Raw genomic sequence first — 21,649 nt, forward strand, 5'->3', positions numbered from 1 at the left:
TTATGGGCACACATTAATGGTGAAATTTTCCCTGCATCTAAGAGGTCTCCCATCTACTCTAGTTACCTACTGTCAGGATGGGACTGTGATGGGAGATAAGAACAGAGAAAGTCTTCCTCACGTCTATAAGAAAATTACAGCCTTACCTCTACCTCCAGAATAACCCAGGGTAGGACAGACTGTTCCCAGGACACCTATTACTCTGGGTCCTCAGTAGATTGGAATGCAGGGAATTGAGTCCTGAATTGCTGGGGCTCTATCCTAGTTGGACAACTTCATTTCCAATGCCCATACGGCCCAGTGAGGGGCTGCCGTTCCTTCAAACAACATTTCCAAGACCAGTGCCTATCTGTCCCACAGGCATAACAAGGTAGCAAGGTCCCATGTTCTGTGAGCTATTCAACTTCCTCCCTTGGGATTGAGAGGTAAGGGTGGCTAGAGGCAGTATGTCCCAGGCAGGAGCCTTCTGACCCTGCTCAACTTTCACCATGTCCCTAGTGTAAAAAAATCTTAGTTGCAGCTTTGGTTATTTGGAAGGTAGAAGTTTGGAGATTAAGATCTATCTTCTGCAATTTTCGCCTTATGTCTGGGGCTAACTGACTGATGAAATGAAGATGTAAGACATTGGTTCCTTCCTCACTGTCAGGGTTGAAGCTGGTAAATTCCTTCAGGGCCTTAAACAGATGGCTCAGAAAGAGGGCTGGGTGCTCCTCTTTTCCTTGAGTAACCTCTTTCAGTTTCTGATCAGCCTGCTTTTCTGTTCTGCCTTGCTTGATTTCTATGCTCCCTATGTCTAATCCTAGCTTGGGTTCTGGGCAGGCCCTGCTGTGGCCCCAAGCAAAGCACTGCAGCTCCAGGATATGATTTAGAGGCATTAAAGCTGTAATATTAGGGCCTTCAGTCCCCATGCCCTTACATATTCTTTATCCTGGAATACCTCTGCATTTTGGTGTCTAGGGGAAGCCCTCAATCCCATGCCCATAAGGCCTGAAGTTGGATGGTGGCTCAGTGAGTAGAGAAATGGAAACAAATGAATGAACAAGTGAATGAATTAAAAATGCTTAGTAAGTGCTTACAGTGTGCTAAGTGTTAGAGATACAAAGAGAAAACAGAGATAGGAATCACATTCTTATGGGAGCAGGGGAGGCAAATAGAGGAGGATTCAGCTGCAGGGTAGATGGCAAGGCCCAGGAGTCCTTATGGCATATTGGTATGTCAAGTGGCAATGCCTACAGATCTTAAAGGTGAGTCAGTAGGGCAGATGGTAAGGTCTAATTGGCCAGATCACTCCTGATCTTATTGGGAAGGCTTCTAATTTATCCCCATTGCATATGATGTTTGTTGATGGTTTTAGGTATATACTGTTTATTATTTTTAGGAAAGGTCCTTCTATTCCTATACTTTTCAGTGTTTTCAATAGGAATGGATGCTGTATTTTGTCAAAGGCTTTTTCAGCATCTATTGAGATAAATCATGTGATTTTTGTTTGTTAATTTGTTGATATGGTCAGTTATGTGGATGGTTTTCCTAATGTTGAACCATCCTTGCATTCCTGGTATAAATCCCACCTGATCATGGTGGATGGTCTTCTTAATTACTTGCTGAAGTCTCTTTGCTTGTATTCTATTTAAGATTTTTGCATCTATGTTCATTAGGGAGATTGGTCTGTAGTTTTCTTTCTCTGTTTTTGATCTCCCTGGCTTTGGAATCAGTACCATATTTGTGTCATAAAAGGAATTTGGTAGGACTCCTTCTTTGCTTATCATATCAAATGATTTGTATAGTATTGGGCTTGCCTTCTTTTTAATTAGGTTAACTGAAGGTTTATAAATGTAATTAGTCTATTTTTAAAAAGATGTTAGTTTTATTTAGCCTTTCAATAGTTTTTTTCCACTTTGTTTCTCCTATACTTTTTAAATATCTTTTTCATTGTATTTTTAAGTTCCTTTTTTGGTTGTCTTTCTAATTTTCAAAAAAATGCATGTTCAGTTCTTTTCCTTTTCTATTTTTTTCATGTGTTTTTAGGGATATGTATTCCCTACTGATTGCTTTATCTGTATCCCATAAATTTTGGTATGTTGTTTCATCATTGTCGATCCCTTTTACATTAATATCGTTTATATAATTTCTTTGACCAAATGTTCATTTGGGATTTCTTGATTATGTTTCCATTTGGGTCTGTATCTTTTTTGTGTGTGTTTCCTGAATTGATTACTATTTTCATTGCTCCATAAAGGATGTGTTTATTATTTGTACCTTTTTACATTTATTTGCAGTATCACTATGCCTTAATTACCTGAACCGTTTTGGTAAAAGTGCCACATGGTGCTGAGAAAAACATATTCTTTAGCCATCTCATTCAGAAGGTAACATAAATTCTTGTTTGTAGTTTCTCCTGTAATTTATTCAATTCTGCATTTTCACTTTTATTTATCTTTCTATTAGATTTGTCTATAGTTGAGAGAGGGATATTAATATTTCTTGCCATTATTACTGTATGTCTTTTTGTATTTGTTTTTTCTTGATTATTTTAGACCCCAAGGCATTTGGAGTATAAAAATTTAATATTCATATTGGTTCATTATCTATTATTCCTTCTACTTCCTTTCTAATCTCTTTTTTATGATATAGATTATCATGATTGGAACTGCCGCTTTTTGGAATTCACCTGCTAGCACAGTAAATTTTGTTTGAGCTACTCATTTTTATTCTGTAAATGTCTTTATTTTTTAAGTTTATTTCTTATGAGAAATATAAAGTTTTGTTTTATTATCTAATCTATGATCCTTTTCACTTTATTAGATCGTCTAATTCATTTGCATTTAAATTTATGAAAGTTAGTTTTGTTTTCCTCCATTTGTCTATTCCAGATTAGGATTTTTCTCTCTTCCTCTTTGAAAACAATACTTTGTCTATTCAGTTATTTTAGACTTAGTCTACTATTATTCAGGCTTATTCCTACTGGCTCTCTTCCTTTTACCCTCAAGCCCTTCACTACTCCTATTTGTTACTCTTTTCTCTGGCTTGAGTGTTTTGTTTAATTTCTTAATTACTTTTTTCTTTTTATCTATTTATATAATTCTTCACCACTTTACTCTCCGTAAAATAGTCAAGTAAAATTTCCTTTCTCTCTTTCCTTCCAACTTGTTTTGTTTGTTGATCTTTTCATCCTATTTTCTTTTTCTTAAAATAAAATCTTTCCCCCATTGTCCTCATTATTTTATTTATTTTTACTTTTTAAAATTTTTTTAATTTACTTTATCTATTGTAGATTTTTATTCTTTTGATTTGTGTCCCTAGTACTTATTTAAATCTTCTCTAATCTATGTATTCCTCATGGAATTAAAGTTCCTAAGGTCCCTAATTTGAGTTCCCTTCCTTAAACGGTTTCTTTGTTATGTCTAACAGATCTTGCTTCTGTCTCCTTTTCTGTTGTGCATCATTTTTAAAAATACAAATTCCTGTAGGTTATAGAAAGGGTAGAAATATTGCCCCATATTAGGAATTTTTCTGTATCCCTGTGTAGCAGTTCATCACTACTCTCTTCAATACCCTATGATAATTCTTCCCCAAAGTCTCTTTTTTTATCCTTATACTCCCTCTTTTCTGGTTTTCACTTGATCCCGGGAACTCTGATTCCCATTAACCTGAGGCAAGATGAGGGATCTGTCTCTTCAAGAACCAAATGTCCAAAGATCATACCCATTATAAGGTCTCTACCTCCCATTATAAAACATATTTCTCCCCCTATTGGAGCTTTCTTCAATGGGACCCCCTTCTAGCACTTGATCCAGATTTCCTCCCTTTTTTCCCTCCTCTTTCAGTACCGTCCTTGGATTACTTGTCAGTTTTAACAAATGCCTTTTTCTTCCAGAGAAAATACAGGTATTCTGTTGCAAGCTCATGGAAGCTCATGGTGGTGTGTAAGAGGATGCTGAGTAACTGAACCAGGAATTTTGGATTAGCTTCCTCTGCTATTAGTTCATTGTGTGTTGAAAGCTGTCCAACAGCTCCTGGTATCTGATAAACTCAGATGGCTTAGGTGAGAAAGGAGGAAGCAAGACAAGGTGATCTGTCTATTAACTCATGGCTGCGGCTCTGTTCGACCAGCAGCATGGAGTTTATTTATATAGATTTCAAGTCTCAGTTCACAGAAAGAACACCAAGAAGCTTCACAATTGTGCAGAAATTGCAAATTATGTCATGTTAAAATACAAAGGAGCTTCAATGACTTCAAGGTAGAGATAGCCTGGAATAGAACAAGGTCCAAGGCTGAATTCCAGCCACCTTATTAGAAAGCTAATTCTGGGATATTTTTCTTGGGAGGAAAGCACCTGCAGGATAAAATCTTGTCTCTTTGTCCAGTTTTTGGCCTTGACTGTCTAGAATCAGTTTCAGCTTAATTTTCTGCATTTCTGACTTAAAGAGAAACTGTTAAGCTCTTAACTACTGGTTTGCTAAGAACTTTTCCAATAAGACTATAATGCTTTTCAATAAGAAAAGGTGTGGATCATAAAATGAATCAAAGAGAGGAGTCTCAATGGCTTCCAACAATTGTGTCTTTACCTTTCTAAGATTCTCTATTCATTAGACTATGGAGACAGTTAAAAATTAAAATTGCTTCATTTCCTGTACATAATTCATATTTTGAAGAGATTTGAGATATTCTAAGGCTCAAGGAAAGTGTCTAGTTTGCATCTTTGTCAAGTCATATTGAAATTGGTCTTAGGAATGCAAATTGTTTTTGCTTTAATTTTTTAGAATTTCTGTTTTTGTATTTAGTTATTGATTTGTGCTCTTTAATTTTGTTTATTCATGGGCTTGTAGATATAAACTTTCCACCTAAGAATTCAATGTGTATTGGGGAAAAAAATTATTTTATCTCATTTTTGTCATTTTCTTTGATTATATTATCTATTTGTCTTTGATTTTTCCCTATAACTCTTCAGTTTTTTTAGGATTAAGTTAGTCTCTATTTAGGTTTGACTCCTGTATTTTAAGTTCACTATTGATTATAATTGTCTTTTCATTGTGGTCAGTAAAAACTGTGTTTATTATTTCCCCCTTCCTGCATTTGTTCATGAAGTTTATATGCTATAATGCACAATGGAGTTTTGTAAATGTGCCATGCACCCCTGAGAAATTTCAGGTTCTTCTTTCTTGTTTATCTTTTTGATATTTAGGTCTGAAATAGGTACATTATGATCAGCTAGTGATTTGTAATTGAAAGGATCCATTTCCACTTTACTGAACCTTCTTTCTTCTTCTTAGATACAAGTGACTGATACTAACAATTTTGTTCTTTCATTTAATCCACACTTTATGATCAGAGTACTTTTGGCTAAGCAGGATTATACCTATGAAATATTAGATGAATTGTGATTTTTTTCAGTGTTCACATTGAAGAAATGTGAAATCAAGAATATATCATTTGTGTAACAAAGTTGATTGGAGGATTGATTACCTTGTAAAAGTAAGGAATGCAATTTTTGTTTCCTATAAGTTCAGGTTTGGTACTTCACTTTTAAGAATGAAATCTTTGTGGCCTATGGTTGTGATGGAAGAGTATCATGCTCAGAGAAATAATGAACAGGATGTTTTTGAAAAAGCTTGGAAAAACTTACATGAACTGTTGCAAAGGAAGTGAGCAGAAAGAAAAAAAGTTATACACAGTAACAACAACATTGTACAATGATCAGCTCTCAATTACTTAACTATTCCCAGAAGAGCAATGATCCATGATAATTATAAAGAACTTAGAATGAAAAATACTATTCATTGGGGGCAGTTGGGTTTAAGAGATAAGTTGGCCTGGAGATGGAAGGTCCTATGTTCAAGCTTGGTCTCAGACACTTCGTAGCTGTGTGAACCTGCACAAGTCACTTAATCCCCATTGCCTAGTCCTTACCACTCTTTTGCCTTGAAACCAATATACAGTATTGATTCAATTCTAAGATGGAAGGATTTTTTTTAATGCTATCCACTTACAAAGAAAAACTAATAGTATTTAATTTGAGGGGTGTGTATGTGCACATGAGAGAGAGGTTTCTTTCCCAACATTACTAATTTAGAAATATGTTTTATATGACTACACATGTATAGCCTAGAGCAAATTGCTTGCCTTCTCAAGCATGGGCAAGGGAGGGAGAGAGGGAAAGAATTTGGAACTCAAAATTTTTTAAAATTAATGTTAAAAAAATTAAATGGGGGCAACTTGGAAGCTCAGTGGATTAAGAGCCAGGCCTAGAGAAAGGAGGTCCTGGGTTCAAGTCTAGCCTCAGACACTTAACCAACTGTGTGACCCTGGGCAAGTCACTTAACCCCCATTTTCTAGCCCTTACCACTCTTCTGCCTTGGAACCAATACATAGTAGTAATTCTAAGACAGAAGGTAAGGGTTTAAAAAAATAATGAAATAGGACATTCTCAAAAGCAGAGTTTTAAAATGTTTCTAAGATTTTAGTAGTTCAAATGGTATTTTGTATCTTTCCAGTGAGCCTTATAAACATGCACATGATGCTGTATCACTTCATGATGTCACGATCTAGAGATTTGTATCCTCCAAGCTGAGGACCTTGCTTCATACTTCATAGGAAAAATGAGACCATCCACCACAGGTTCCCTCCTTCTTAAATCACATCATCCAAACATCTTCCCTCACTAACTTCTTCTTTCTTCTCTCAGAAGAAATGTTAGCCCTTCTTCTTTTTAAGACATACCCCTTTGCATGATCCTTTCATCCCAACCTGTCCTCAGGAGCAAATTACTGTAAGCCGATCGATCACTCCCTCTAGTCTGCAGATTTTATAGCCCACAAACATATTATGTCTTCCTATTAAAAAAAAACAACACTCACCTCATCTAACCATCTCTGCCAGCTAACATCTTATACCTTTACTCTCCTTCTCAGTTAAATTACTTAACTAGTTATCTACACTATTTGCCTTTATATTCTTATTTGTAAAATTTTCCCCTAGTTACATTCTCCTTCTCATTTTAGCTGCGTTGGCTTTGTGTATGCAAAAATATTTCCATTTTATTTAATTAAACCATTTTATATTCTGTTATTCTTTTTAAGCTTAATTTGATCAATATTTTTTCCAATCTCCCTAATTTTAAAGGTATTTTCTTTAATTTATTTATAATGTAACCTTTAACATCTAAGTCATGTATTCATGTAGAGTTTATGTTGGTCTAAATCTGCCAGATAGTTTTTCCAGTAGTTTGGGGATTTATCAATCGCTTTACTACCACTACATTGAAATTCCTTCTTGATCTTGTGTACCTAGACGTTCCATTGATCAGTTTTCCTATTTTTAATCACACTAAAAAGTTTTTAACATTTATTTCTGTGTGGACTGGAATTGGCAGGGATGCAAAAATCACTCTAATGACAGGAAACTTAGATAGATGCTAGCAGGGAAAATGCAGCTTTATTTAAGAAAAGAGGAAAGATCAGGGAGCATTGTCTGGAGTGGTCTCTCAGCAACAGTGTCCATAGGTGTACAAATGAATTCAGAATTTATAGGAAATTAATGCAATGGTTCTTTAAGTTAACCAACACTCATGTGTGACATAATGTCTGAATATGTTATGTTCTTTTTATCTTGGCCTTACCATCCTAAAGTTTCCCAGCTCTCTTTGAATCATGGGAGTATTTCTCAAATTAACATTTTCTCAGTTTTGGTCATAATACAGGAATATACAAGGCCAGAGCCACAGTCTTTAGATCGGGGGACTAATTCTCATGACTATATCTCCTAGCCTCCATGACCCTCCTCACTGGACTCTTTATACTGTAATTTTCCTTGGGACTTCATTCTCTTAACTCTTGAAATGCTGATTGCAAATCAATTGAGAATTAGTAATTAAGGAAAGTAAAGGTGTTTGTCTGACCACATTTAATGGAGTACTAATAATCAGAAGGGGCTTGGATGGGGGAAGAGTCTATTCACTTCAGGGAGAAGATGTCTCTACTCTTTGTTATGTAGAGATAGGCTTCTTTTCTTTCTCCTCGGAAGGACCTAGCTGAGCTAATCTGTATAGGAGAATTACAGGGATAATTGATCAGAAATTATCATTACTACTACTAATCCTAATGCTAACCATAGTTGTGAATAATGCACTACTAATTACTAATTTTTACTCCACACAAATCCCCCATTTTGACTTTACAAAGTTGCATTATTCATATGTTCAGGGGTCTCTTCATCTCACAGCTGAAGCATGAAATTTTTTTCAAAATCTACCTCCTTTTAGTTATGTTGCGACTTTGTGCTTTTTCAAAATCATCATTTTAAGGGGACCCTGCTGGACCTAGGGTCTGTGGGCACAACATACATGTTTCCATAACAAAAAATAACTAATAACATTGATTAAATGTAATTGGATACTCTTCATATGGACTCTCTGCTCCTGTTCGAGGTTAGTTGCAGAATTTCTTGTGGGGGGAAGGTGGTCCTTCTACTGACAAAAATTCTTTTAAAAGGCAAACATTTTATGAAATCCTTTTATCTCAGATTTGTAGGAGATACAGAAATTCCTGAGATCCTAATCCTTAGTCTAAAGTTCAGATTTCACTTCTTCTCAAAACTATTTCTACTTATTTATATGGAATCTTAATTACAGATCATCAAAAAAATCTTACCTAGATATCTAGAGCTATAACTTAATCATTTCTAACTTTTCTCAACTAGTCAACTTACTTTTTTGGAAAATGAAAACTTTCCATCTTACAAGTTACAGCCTGTGCTGATTGTAGGAAATTGTTACAAAAAAAAGGCAGGGAAAAAGATCTTTAACTGTCCTTACAGTTCCTTCAAGGGCACAGAATGAGTAGGTCAACACTGTCTGATTTTATGTACAGACCAAAGCTGTCACTAACTCAGGCCATAACTGTTTTATTTAGGGACCATCAGAATCAAGGTGCCTTACTGAGTCAGAAGGATTCAGACTGAGATCATCCTCTCAACTTTCTAAACAGCCTGAAATCCAAGCTTTCAATAATATGAGGTGTGATTCCCATAAATCTTTTGTCTTAAATGGCAAAAATCCTACTCATTATAGTTAAGAATATTCCAATTTCATTCATTTTCCTTAATTTCTAAATCTAGAGGCTTCTAAAAATCTTACTTCAAGGTAAGTACAGGCCCTAGGGAACACCAGAATCAGGAGATCCAAGATGAAGTGCTTTATATCATATATGTGTGTGTATATATGTATACATACATGCATATTTTTTCATATATTTTTTTTTACTCGCAGCAAACAAAATTCTCTGTCCCCATTGGTAAGAAAGATAGAGGATTGCTGACTAGTTCTCCATCATCAGAAACAGGCAGGTTTGAGGTAAGTTTAAGATGGGCCAAATGGTGGTAACCCCATGGATTATTGGATCCATGCCATAATAATTTTTAAATTTCTCTGTATTTCACAAACATATTACACCTGAAGCATTTTCAAATTGACTTATTTAAATAAGTTTCCTGCCCAAGAATAGCAGTCATATTATGCTCAACTGATAAACTATAGTAACTGAATAAAGAAGATTCAAGGGTTCCTATGTTAACTTTTTTGATTGGTATGTTTTTATCTAGCTTTCGGTGGCAAGTAAATATAATTAGATAAAGTAAAATTTAATTTTTAGATATAATGCCTTCTGGTGTAATTAAATCAAATTTGAGTTTTATGGAAAACAAGGTAAAATTCTCAAATTATTCATTGTACATCTTCAAAAAATAAGTCATTCGGTTAACATTATTAAATACTTATTTGCCAGGTACTATGCTATATGCTTAGCATATAAAGGCAAAAACATAGGCCTTGCTATCATGGAAGTCACATTCTAATGAGAGAATCAACTTACAAGTGTGAAAAAGATGGATATATGGAGGTTAACAGGGATGTTAAAATATAATCTAAATGATTGTGGGCACACACACTGGGTTGTAGAAGAAACTGGACCAGGTGGGAAGACCAGAGGTCACAGCTAAGCTGCTGGTAACTGACAAGAATGTTACCAACTGTCACCAGCTCACCACTAGGCCAGAGACTTAGAAACCAGCAGGCATGGTAAAAGGTTTTAACAGGTTTAATTATGTTCAACAAAAAGGTGGGATAGGGGATTCTACTCTAAAACTTAAATGGCAAAACCACAGAGCAAGGGGAGGACTTCTCTACTCTAATCTTAGTGATCTAAGCAGTGTTATATTAAAGGAGGTCACTTGTATCTATTTGAGGTAGTAGAAATGATGTACAGTGAGGATAAGATAGCACTTCTCTTTATAACAGTTGCCCAGGCAGGATCCTTCAGGTCAAAGAGGTTTATCCCTTCAGGACCCATCTGGGGTTAATTGATATATTAATTGGATTCTTCAGCTGGGATAACGTTGATATTCTGACTGCGTTGTCTCCCTTCCCAAAACAAGCTTTGAAACTGATTTAGGAAGGTACTTTAAACTTTATATATATATATATATNAATTTTAATAGCAATTAATAGGAAATATAAATGCACTTGTGGCTATCACCACTCCCCTGGATTGATGCAGCACTCACCAGGGGGCAGTAGCACCCACTTTGGGAATCACTGATATAGATTCTGTTATAATTAAAGGAGGCCACTAGTATCTATTTGAAGTAGTAGAAATGATGTACAGAGAGGATAAGATGGCACTTCTCCTTTATAACAGTTGCCCAGGCAGGATCCTTCAGGTCAAAGAGGTTTATCCCTTCAGGACCCACCTGGGGTTAATTGATATATTAATTGGGCCCTATAGCTCGGATAACGTTGATATTCTGACTGCGTTGACTCCTTTCCCAAAACAAGCTTTGAAACTGATTTAGGAAGGTACTTTAAACTTTTTATTTATATATATATAGTAAGAAGGATAAGGGTAAAGGACTGAGGTATAGGAGACCCTACTTTAATTGTTACTAATGAAACTCTCACTGTTGGCAAATGAAGAATCAATGTAGCTTCCCTCTGGTTCAGCCTGGCCAGGACTAAACCAGAGTAGGTAAACTGCTGGGAAATCTTCAACTTCTTCTTCTGTAGATCTTAAGCCTTAACAGTTGAGATATATCCACCCTTTCCACCCTCTTCTTCGTCTCCTGCCCACTTCCCGGATCCCTCCCGGGCCCTGGGAAGCCTAGATAACTAGATGATGAAACTCCTAATCTCTAGGGGCAGTAGACACCGAGGTGATGGTCAAGTACAGATTGATAACGGTATATGAAGGATAGGAAGAGTTTGCAGAGTGGTGTTTGAAACTCTCTCACTCCAAGACCAGGATCCACCAATCTCTAGCCTCAGGACAGGTAAAAGACCCAGAACTTCTCTCAGGGTTCTCAACTGCCCCTCCTGCTTCTCGCATGCCTCTCTGGGAACATTCTATCCAACTGACTTATCTGTCAATCATTGAATGAACTTCAAGCTCCCAGAGATTCAATATAACAGCAGGCAGAGCCCAAAGGAGCAGTAATGGAGTCTCTGAGAGGCTGCTTCAAACCTGGTTCCAGCCAGGCTTGACCAGCATAGCTAAAGGGCCCATGGGTGGCTTTGAGGGTTTCTCACGGTAATCCACAGATGATTACAGGATGTCAAAAGCCAAGGTGGTCCAAGGTATCCAAGAAGAGAGGGTGTGTTTGAGATTCTGTCTACCAGATCCCAAACTCCTCCACCCCCTTGGTGCTGCTCTGTAGGTCTTGTCCTCTTGTTAGAAACCACCACTACTCAGGATCCCAGGGAAATCAGGATGCAGGGTCTGAGATCTCCCAGGGCTAACAACAGTTTGTGCCAACCACTAATGGAGTCTCTCAGGGCACAAGCCCCTACTTCGCTCCTTCATTCCATCTTGGAATGCTCCAGTCCTTCCTGCTAGGTCAACCTTAACACTTAATTACTAACTAATCTTCCTCACAACACAAGTAATCACATACCTTACTCCTTGGTTCCTGAGACAACATTAGCTCCTGGCATCCAGAGATCATCAGTGGATTGCAGTGAGAATCCCAAAGCCACTAAGTCCTAGCTGTACTCAAGCCTGGCAGGTTCTAGGTTTGAGGCAGAAACCCAGAGACTCCATTTATAGCTCCTTGGGCCCTGTTAGTTTAGATCACTAAGTTAGAGTAGAATAAGTCCTCCCATTGCCCTGTGGTTTTATCCCTTAGATTTTAAGTATAGAAATCCTTTCCCACCTTTTAGTCTAACATAATTAAAGCTGTTAAGTCCCTTTTACCTTGTTAGCCTGTTACTATACTCTGGTCTAGTGGAAGCTGGGTGACAGTTAAGATCAACTGCCATTCCTGTGGAAATCCAGTAAAACTCTGGTCTCTTCACCTTGATCCAGTCTCTCATAAATCCTAAAGTGTGTTCCCACAAAACACTTAGTTTATTGTAATATCCCTGGTGACCCCATTACCTTACTTATATTTTCCTACAATATGAAAGATAAAGGGAAGAGGGAAAGTTTGAGAAAGAGAAAGCAGTTATAAGGTTACTGCAGAAATATAGGAGATAGATGATGAGGCCCCCACACTGATAATGTTAGAAAAATACATTAACTTTTAGCACATCTAATTTGTGACTTGTAGTTCATAGTTCCAATGTCTATTTTGGATTTCCTTACTAGCTATTGAAGTCTTATAAATCAAGATGGTTGCTAGATAGCTGGTTACTACATATAGAAGAAAGATATGTTGGAAATACAGTAAGGAAAGTACTTTAAATCATGTTTTAACTAAAATTAACAGATTTTTGCTGTTCCTTTTTCAATGAAATATAGACAAATTTATCCCCTGTACAAAAATTAACTTCAGAAGGAGAGTTAAATCCAAATACAAGTAACTATATATATTCAGATGAAATTGTTCCTGCATCAAGCTCAGAAGAAGAAAAACATTCTTGGGAGGTAATCTTTTTGTTTTTTTTTTTTCCTCAACTTAGAATTTTTTATTTTTAATGTTATTTTAAAATATTTTCCATGATTACATAATTCATGTTCTCTCCCTCCCCAATTCTTTTCCCCCTCATGGAGTTGACAAGCAATCCCACTGGCTCAACTCAAGACTTTATTTAACTTTCCTTACGTGTTGTTCATAGCCATTTTTCATTTATGTCTGACTCTTCATGACCTCATTTAGAGTTTTCCTGGCAAAGATACTGGAATGGTTTGCCATTTCCTTCTCTGGATCATTTTACAAATGAGGAAACTGAGGCTAATAGAGTTAAATGACTTGCCCAGGGCCGCATAATAAGTATCTGAAGCCAAATTCAAACTCACAAAAATGAGTCTTCCTGAGTTTATCCATTGCATCACCTCGCTGCTCGATAGTATAATTTTCATTATAATAGTAGCTATATCACTTACCATGCAAATCAAATTAGTGTCCAAATCTTGTTATTTCTACCTCCACAAAATCTTTTGCTATCTATCTCATTTCTCTATTTCCACAACCATTAACTTAGTTCAGTGACCTCTTCAAAATTATTTCATATTCTACCTCATGAACTCTATCAACTATTCTCCAAACTCTACTCTACTGTTCAGCACATTCATATAGGTCATCTCCTGTGCATAGAATGCACTGCTTCTTCACTTTCACTTCTCAGAATTCTTATCTTCTTTCAAGGCACAACTCGTATGTCACCTCTTCTACTGAACCTTTTTAAAAGCTCTTTTGTTGCTAATTTCTTCTTTTTTCAAGTTGTCTTGAATTAAAGATTGTTCTATATAGGCTGTACTATAGGTTCCCAGAAGGCAAGGAATCTTTGATTTTGACCTTTGTTTTCTTGGTGCCATGTTTCTTTATTTTTAGATCACTTGTAACTTTTTATTTTCTGAATAAGAATTGGTGTAAGAGTTGTATATCATTGAAAAATGTATGATTAGAGAAGGACATATTGAAAGTGAGGGATGAAACATGGTTGACTTGAATGCTTTATTTGACTTAGCACTCAAAATGCAAAACAAGGACCTGTAGACGCAAGACACAAAAGGGTTCTGAGACATGGGGCTCTTAATCTCTCAGTCACTCTCTCAGAATGCAGAACGTATCTTCTGCATTGCTGCACTGATGATCAGGGGGACAGGGCGGGATAGATTCCGAGGGTAAAGAATGTTCCCAAGGACACTTGTTGCAGCTACTACTGTGAGTGTCTAAATATTGATCAGTTACAACAGTCCTGAGTGACAGACACCTGGCACAGAAAGAGCTTGAGAGCATGTACAGTTAGGTGAAGGGTCAAAGCATGGAATGTTGGAGAATAAGAGTAGGTATAGTTTTGTTCCACACAAACTATGATTGGCCATTGTGGGGCAGAGTTGAATTACACTTCTAATTCTATATGTCCATTATTTAGTTACATACAAAGTGGAGTTATCAACTTTGTAGATTACTTTTTTGTTTGTTCTTTTCTTGAAAGTTGTTTCTCTGTCTCCTTGTTGGTTTTTTCACTCCTATATTTGCTTTGTGACTTTTTTTAATATTGATTGGAAGAGATTCTAATGGTGACCTTGAGTTGCTCTACCTAACTCTTGTCATCTTGGCTCCACCTCCAGAAGGAAACTACTTGTTTGTTAAAAAAGAAGACTGATGTTTACGTTATTGCACTTGTGTTTTTGTCACTAAAGACCTTGCTAAAAGTGGATAATTGTTCTTAGAGTCTTCCCATCTCCTTTTCTATACCCTTCTATCAATGTCCCTATGCTGCACTGTGACTTGGTTTCTTATAAATTTGACTTAGTTCTTTATATGTTTGAGAAACTAGACCTTTATCAGAGAAGTTTGTTATAAAAAAATTTTTTCGCAGTTTGTTGCTTCCTTTCTAATCTTGGTTGCATTGGTTTTCTTTGTACAAAACTTTTTAATTTAATATAATCAAAATTATTCATTTTACATCTTATAATGTTCTTTTTCTCTTGTTTGGTCTTAAGTTATTCCCTTCTCCATAGATCTGATAAGTAAACTATTCTACATTCATCTAATTTACTTATAATATTATTCTTTAGGTTTAAGTCATATACCCATTTTGAACTTATCTAAATATAGGGAGTAAGACATTGATCTAAACCTAATTTTTCCATACCATTTTCCAATTTTCCCAACAAATTTTGTCAAATAGTGAGTTTTTATCTCAAAAGCTGGGATCTTTGGTTTATCAAACACTAGACTGCTGAGGTCATTTACCCCTAGTCTGTTCCATTGATCCACACTTCTGCCTCTTAGCCTATACCAGATTGTTTTGATGATCACTACTTTTTAATACAGTTTAAGATCTGGTACTGCTAGAGACTATCCATCACATTTTTTTTTCATTAGTTCCCTTGATATTCTTGATTTTTTGTTGTTCTAGATGAATTTGTTACTATTTTTTCTAGTTATGTAAAATAATTTTTGGTAGTTTGATAAGTATAGCACTGAATAAATAAATTAATTTAGATAGGATTGTAATTTTCATTAAATTAGTTTGGCCTACCCATGAGCAGTTAATGTTTTTCCAATTGTTTAAAACTGATTTTATTTTTGTGAAAAGTGTTCTGTAATTGTGTTCATGTAATTCCTGTTTGTCTTGGCAGAAAGAATCCCAGATATTTTTAATTGTCTAGAGTGATTTTAAATGGAGTTTCTCTTTTTAATGCTTACTGCTGATTTTTGTTGTAAATATATAGAAATGTTGATGATTTGTGAGTTTATTTTGTATCCTGCAATTTTCCTAATGTTATTATTTCAACTAGCTTTTTATTTGATTTCCTAAGATTCTCTAAGTATACCATCATATCAATTGCAAAAAGTTATAATTTAGTTTTTTTCTTGCCTATTTTAATTCCTTCAATTTCTTTTTCTTCTCTAATTGCTTGAGCTAGCATTTCTAGTACAGTATTAAATAATAGTGGTGATAATGGACACCCTTGCTTCACTCCTGATCTTATTGGGAAGGTTTCTAATTTATCTTCATTGCAGATGATACTTGGTGATGGTTTTAAATGAATACTACTTGTTATTTTAAAGAAAGGCCCTTTTATTCCTATACTTTCTATTGTTTTCAGTAGGAATAGGTATTATATTTTGTCAAAGGCTTTTTCTGCATCTGTTGATTTCTATTAGTTTGATTACTGATATGGTCAATTATGCTTATAGTTTTCTTAATATTAAGCCAGCCTTATATTCCTGGTATAAATCTTGCCTGGTCATAGTGAATAATTCTTGTGATATATTGCTGTACTCTCTTTGCTAGTGTTTTATTTAATTTTTTTGCATCTATGTTCATTATGGAGATTGGCCTATAATTTTCTTTCTCTGTTTTTCATCTTTCTGGCTTATGTATCAGTACTATATGTGTGTTATAAAAAATTTGTTAAGAATCCTTCTTTGTTTATTTGACAAATAGCTTATATCGAGTATTAATTGTTCTTTAAATGTTTGATAGAGTTCACTTGTGAATCCATTTGGCCCTGGGAATTTTTTCCTGGGGAATTCATTGGTGGCTTGTTCAATTTCTTTTTCTCAGATGGAATCATTTAAATATTCTATTTCCTCTTTTGTTAATCTAAGCAATCTATATTTTGTAAATATTCATCCATTTCACCTAAATTGTCATATTTATTGTCATATAATTAGACAAAATAGCTCCTGATAATTGCCTTAATTTCCTCTTCATTAGAGATGAAGTCACTCTTTTCATTTTTGATACTGGCAATTTGATTTTCCTCTTTTTTAATCAAATTAAGTACTACTTTATATATTTTATTTGTTTTTACAAAGTACCACCTCCTAGTCTTATTTATTAGTTCAACAGTTCTTTTTATTTTCAATTTTATTAATTTCTCTTTTAATTTTTAGGATTTCCAATTTAGTCTCTAACTAGGGATTTTTAATTTGTCCTTTTTCTAGTTTTTTTAATTGTTTTTCTCTATTTTAGTTGATATAAGCACTCAGGGATATAAATTTTCCCCTGAGTACTGCTTTAACTCTGTCCCATACATTATTGTATGTTGTCTCTTCATTTTCATTCTCTTCAATGAAATCAGTGATTGTTTCTAAAATTTTTTCTTTAACCCACCATTTTTGAAAAATTAGATTATTTAGTTTCCAATTAATTTTTAATTTGACTCTCCATGAACCCTTATTGATTATAATTTTATAGCATTATGATCTGGAAAAGTTGCATTTATTATTTCTACTTCTCTGCATCTGTTTGCAATGTTTTTATGCCCAAGTACATGGTCAATCTTTGTATATGTAACATGTGCTGCTGAAAAGGAGATATATTCTGTTTTATCCCTATTCAGCTTTCTCCAGATATCTGTTAACTCTAATTTTTCTAAAATTTCATTCACTTCCCTTAATTCTTTCTTATTTGTTTTTGGTTAGATTTATCTAGATCTGATAGGGAAAGGTTGAGCTCTCCCACTAGTATAGTTTTACTATCTAATCCTCCATAAGTTCCTTTAGTTTCTACTTTAAAAATCTGGAATCTCTGCCATTTGGTGTATGTATGTTGAATACTGTTATTTCTTCCTTATCTATACTGCCTTTTATTGAGACATAATTACCTTCCTTATCCCTTTTAATGAAATCTACTTTTGCTTCAGTTTTGTCTGAGATCATGATTGCTGCCCCTGCCTTCTTTGTCTCAGCTGAAGCCCAATGGGTTCTACTTCAGCCACTTACCTTTACCCTGTGTGTGTTTACCTGCCCCAGATGTTTTTCTTACAGATAACATATGGTAAGATTTTGGTTTTTAATCCACTCTGCTATCTGCTTTCATTTTATGGGTGAGGTCATCCCATATACATTCACAGTTATGATTTCCATGTGTGTATTCCCCTTCATCTTGATTTCTTCTTTTAATCCTGCCCTTTCTCCTTTCACTATTTCCCTCCACACCAGTGTTTTGCTGTTAATCACTCCTCCTTTATTTTACTCCCTTCTTATTCCCCTCCTACTTCTCTATAGGGTATTTTAATCACACACCCCCAACTTTTCCCTCCATTATATTACTCCCTTCCCCACTTCTACTTCTTTATGAGATAAGGTAGGGTTCTATACCCCCAATGAATCCAGCTGTTCTTCCCTCTCTTAGCCAATTCCAGTAAGAATAAGATTTAAGTATTACCCATTACCACCTTCATCCTCCCCTCCATTGTTATAGTTTCCCCCCCTGTGCCTCTTTGTGTTTTATAATTTACCCCATTTTACTTCTTTCTTCCTATTTCTCTTAGTATAATACTTTTTTTTACCCCTAGTTTTTTTCATATATCATCCTAAACATCTTAATACCACATCTTCTGTCCATGTATGCTTCTAACTACTATGATAATGATACCAATTTTTAAGAGTTACAGATATCATCTTTCCATATAGGAATATAAACACTTGACCTGATTGAAGCCCTTAAATTTTTTCTTTCTTATTGACCATTTTATGCTTCTCTTGAAATTTGTATTTGAACATCAGATTTTCTGTTTACGTCTGGTCTTTTCTTCAGGAATGCTTGGAAATCTTCTATTTTATTAAATGACCATACTTTCTCCTGAAAAAATATAGTCAGTTTTGATGGGTAAGTGATTCTTGATTATAAACCCAGTTCTCTTACCTTCTAGAACATCATATTCCAAGCCTTCTGGCCCTTCAACATGGAAGTTTCCACACCCTGTGTAATCCTGACTGAGGTTCCATGATATTTTAATTGTTTCTTCCTGGCTGCCTGCATTATTTTCTTCTTTGGCCTGGGAGCTCTTTAACTTGGCTTTAATATTCTAGAAGTTGTCATTTGGGAATTTTTTGCAGTAGGTAATCTGTGGATTCTTTCAATGTTTATTTTACCCTATTATTCAAGAATATCAGGGTAGTTTTCATGGATAATTTCTTGTAATATTATGTCTAGGCTTTTTTTCCCACAAGTTTCAGGTAGTCCAATAATTCTCAAATTGTCTCTCCTGGATCTGTTTTCCAGGTCATCTGTTTTTTTAATGAGATAGTTCATATTTTCTTCTAGTTTTTCATTCTTTTGATTTCGGTTTATTGTTTCTTGATGTCTCATGAAATCATTACCTTCTATTTACCCAATTCTAATTTTTAATTACTACTGAATTTCTTCCATGACCTTTTGATCTTCCTTTTCCATTTGGTCCCTTCTATTTTTTATGGCTCTCTTTTTTCATTGGAACTTTTTGCCTCTTTTTCTACAATGTCAATTCTGTTTTACAAGAAATTTTTTTCATTGGATTTTTGTGCCTCTTTATCCAATTAACCAATTTTGCTTTTTAAGTTATTTTCTTTTTCCATTATTTTCATTTCTTTTTCCCATTTTTTTTTTGCCTTTTCACTGGGAACACTAAAATCTGCTTGCCAATTCTTTCTCCTCCGTTGACTTTTGCCCTAGCACTGCCACAGAAGCTTGAAAGGCCCTGCTAGATGTACTAGCCAACCTCTTTGTGAGTTATGCTACTTCCAGGGCCCAAGATCTCAAGGAGTAAGTCTGAAGTGTACTCCCTTGTTGGTGCATTCCCCACACCAAGTTCCCAAAGTCTGGCAATGCCCAAGTTCTGATTCTGATGAAGTAGGTTGTGGGGAGAGGGGGTTGGTCTGCCAATGCTCTTCTATTCAAAGTTTTGCTTCTGGTTCACCCTTATCCTGTTAAATTCAAGTCTCTATTCCTATCTTTCAAGTTGTGTTCAGTGGGAAAGCCCCCTTATTCATCTTGCCTTGACTCCTGTCCTTTTGAGGTGCCTTCTACAGATTGGTTTGGAAGGATAGTCAGAGCAGTTTCAGCTTTTGTTGCTACTAAGCTGCCATTTTGTTTCCACTCCTCATATGAACTTTAAAGGCTATAGAAATGTCAAATATTCTTTATGACTGCTACTACCCTGTTCTCCCACCATTCCCATCCCTGACACATACATACACAGTTCACATTAGAAACTTGGCAACTTGGGCCTGAGGAGTTAATGACTCTAAGTATAGGAATTCTCTGGAACACAAAACAATATTCAAGGGTTTATTCTTCCTGAAGTTTCCTGGAAAAAATGAACAGGGAAAGGAGATCAACACCATTCAATATTTGACTCTTAAGTAGAATTCAAAACCATCCAATATTTGACTCTAAATATAATTTATTTACATTATAACCACATTAACCATTATTTTTCTATGACTATTTTCTTCATATGCAAACTGTGACTTTACAAAGAATATTTATTTTGTAGAGGAACTAAAATAACTTAATGAAATATGACGTCTGGAGTAAACCATGTTGTACTTTTTTTTTTGTTTATTTGTTTTTCAGTCTCAAGGTATTACACCTGAAATGTGCTGTATTATTAAAACATCTCCAAAAATGAGATTCATGAAGGTGGCATGCTATTCTTCTAAAGGAGTGTCTACAGGTAAAATATATTTACATGAATGTTCATGCATGGGCACACACACACACACACACATATATACACATATATGCACACACACTTGCTCAATTGGGAATAGAAATATGTCTTACCCAACAGGGAAGTAGGAGAGGATAGAAATAAAAGAAAGCGGCAAAGTGATAAAAGGGGAGAGCAGATAGAAGAAACAGTGGTCACAAGGAAAACAGACTTTAGAGGAAGGATAGGATGGAAATAGAGAAGATGAACAGAAAAAAATATGTTAGAGGGAAATGCAGAGTTAGTAATCATAACTGAATGTGAATGGAATGAACTTATTCATAAAGTGGAACTGACTAGCAGAATAAGCTAGAAACTACAATCTTTCAATATGTTGTTTATAAGAAACATACTTGAAAGAGAGAAATGCACATAGAGTTAAAATTCAGGGCTGGAGTAGAATCTGTTATGCTTCAGCTGAAGTAAAAAGGCAGAGATAGCAATTATGATCTCAAAGCAAAAGCAGAGTTAAAAGTGATAAACAGGGAAACTACATCTTGCTAAAAATCATGATAGTCAATGAAGCAATATCATCCACATAATGAACATATATCTAGTAAATAGCTCAACATCCAAATTCTTGAAGGAAAAATTAAATGAATTACAGGAGGAAATAGATAATAAAAATTTACTAAAGGGGGACCTCAACTTTTCCATCTCAGGTCTAGATACATCTAACAATAAAATGAATATGAAACAGTTAAGCAGTTGAATATAATCTTAGAAAAGTTAGTTATAATAGATCAAAAGAGAAAATAGAATGAGAATAGAAAGGAGTATACCTTTTTCCTCAGCTGTACATGGCACCTTCACAAAAATAAACAATAACATAAAAACCTCACAACCAAATGCAGAAAAGCAGCAGTATTAAATGCACCTTTTCCAGACCATAATAATGCAATAAAATTACATTAAAGAACCATAAATGCTTAGATTAAAAATTAATTGGAAACTAAATAATGTAATCATAAAGAATGAGTGGGTCAAAGAGAAAATTCTATTCAAGGAACTCAATAATAATCTGAATACCATATAAACTATATTAATGTATATTTATATATAAAATTGTTATATACTTTTATATAATATTTATATAAATTTATATATTTACATAATTGTCATTTTTTATGAAAATATATAAACTGCATAAATCTCAATAATAATCTCAATACTGTATAAAACATTTCAAAAAATAGGAGAACAGGAGTCCTAGGATATTCCTTTT

At 34.9% G+C, this 21,649-nt stretch overlaps 1 protein-coding gene across 1 annotated transcript in view; it reads left to right on the forward strand.

Moving 5' to 3' along the window:
- The window catches only part of MEIKIN (meiotic kinetochore factor), a 177,685-nt gene that overhangs the window by 58,720 nt on the left and 97,316 nt on the right, over positions 1–21,649 (forward strand). Inside the window, exons 9-11 of the mRNA XM_044659920.1 lie at positions 9,264–9,347; positions 12,784–12,909; positions 20,289–20,388. Coding sequence (XP_044515855.1) covers positions 9,264–9,347; positions 12,784–12,909; positions 20,289–20,388 — 310 coding nt within the window. The remainder of the gene's footprint in view (positions 1–9,263; positions 9,348–12,783; positions 12,910–20,288; positions 20,389–21,649) is intronic.

Source organism: Gracilinanus agilis, chromosome 2 (genome assembly GCF_016433145.1).
Source record: "Gracilinanus agilis isolate LMUSP501 chromosome 2, AgileGrace, whole genome shotgun sequence".
Taxonomy (NCBI): Eukaryota; Metazoa; Chordata; class Mammalia; order Didelphimorphia; family Didelphidae; genus Gracilinanus; species Gracilinanus agilis.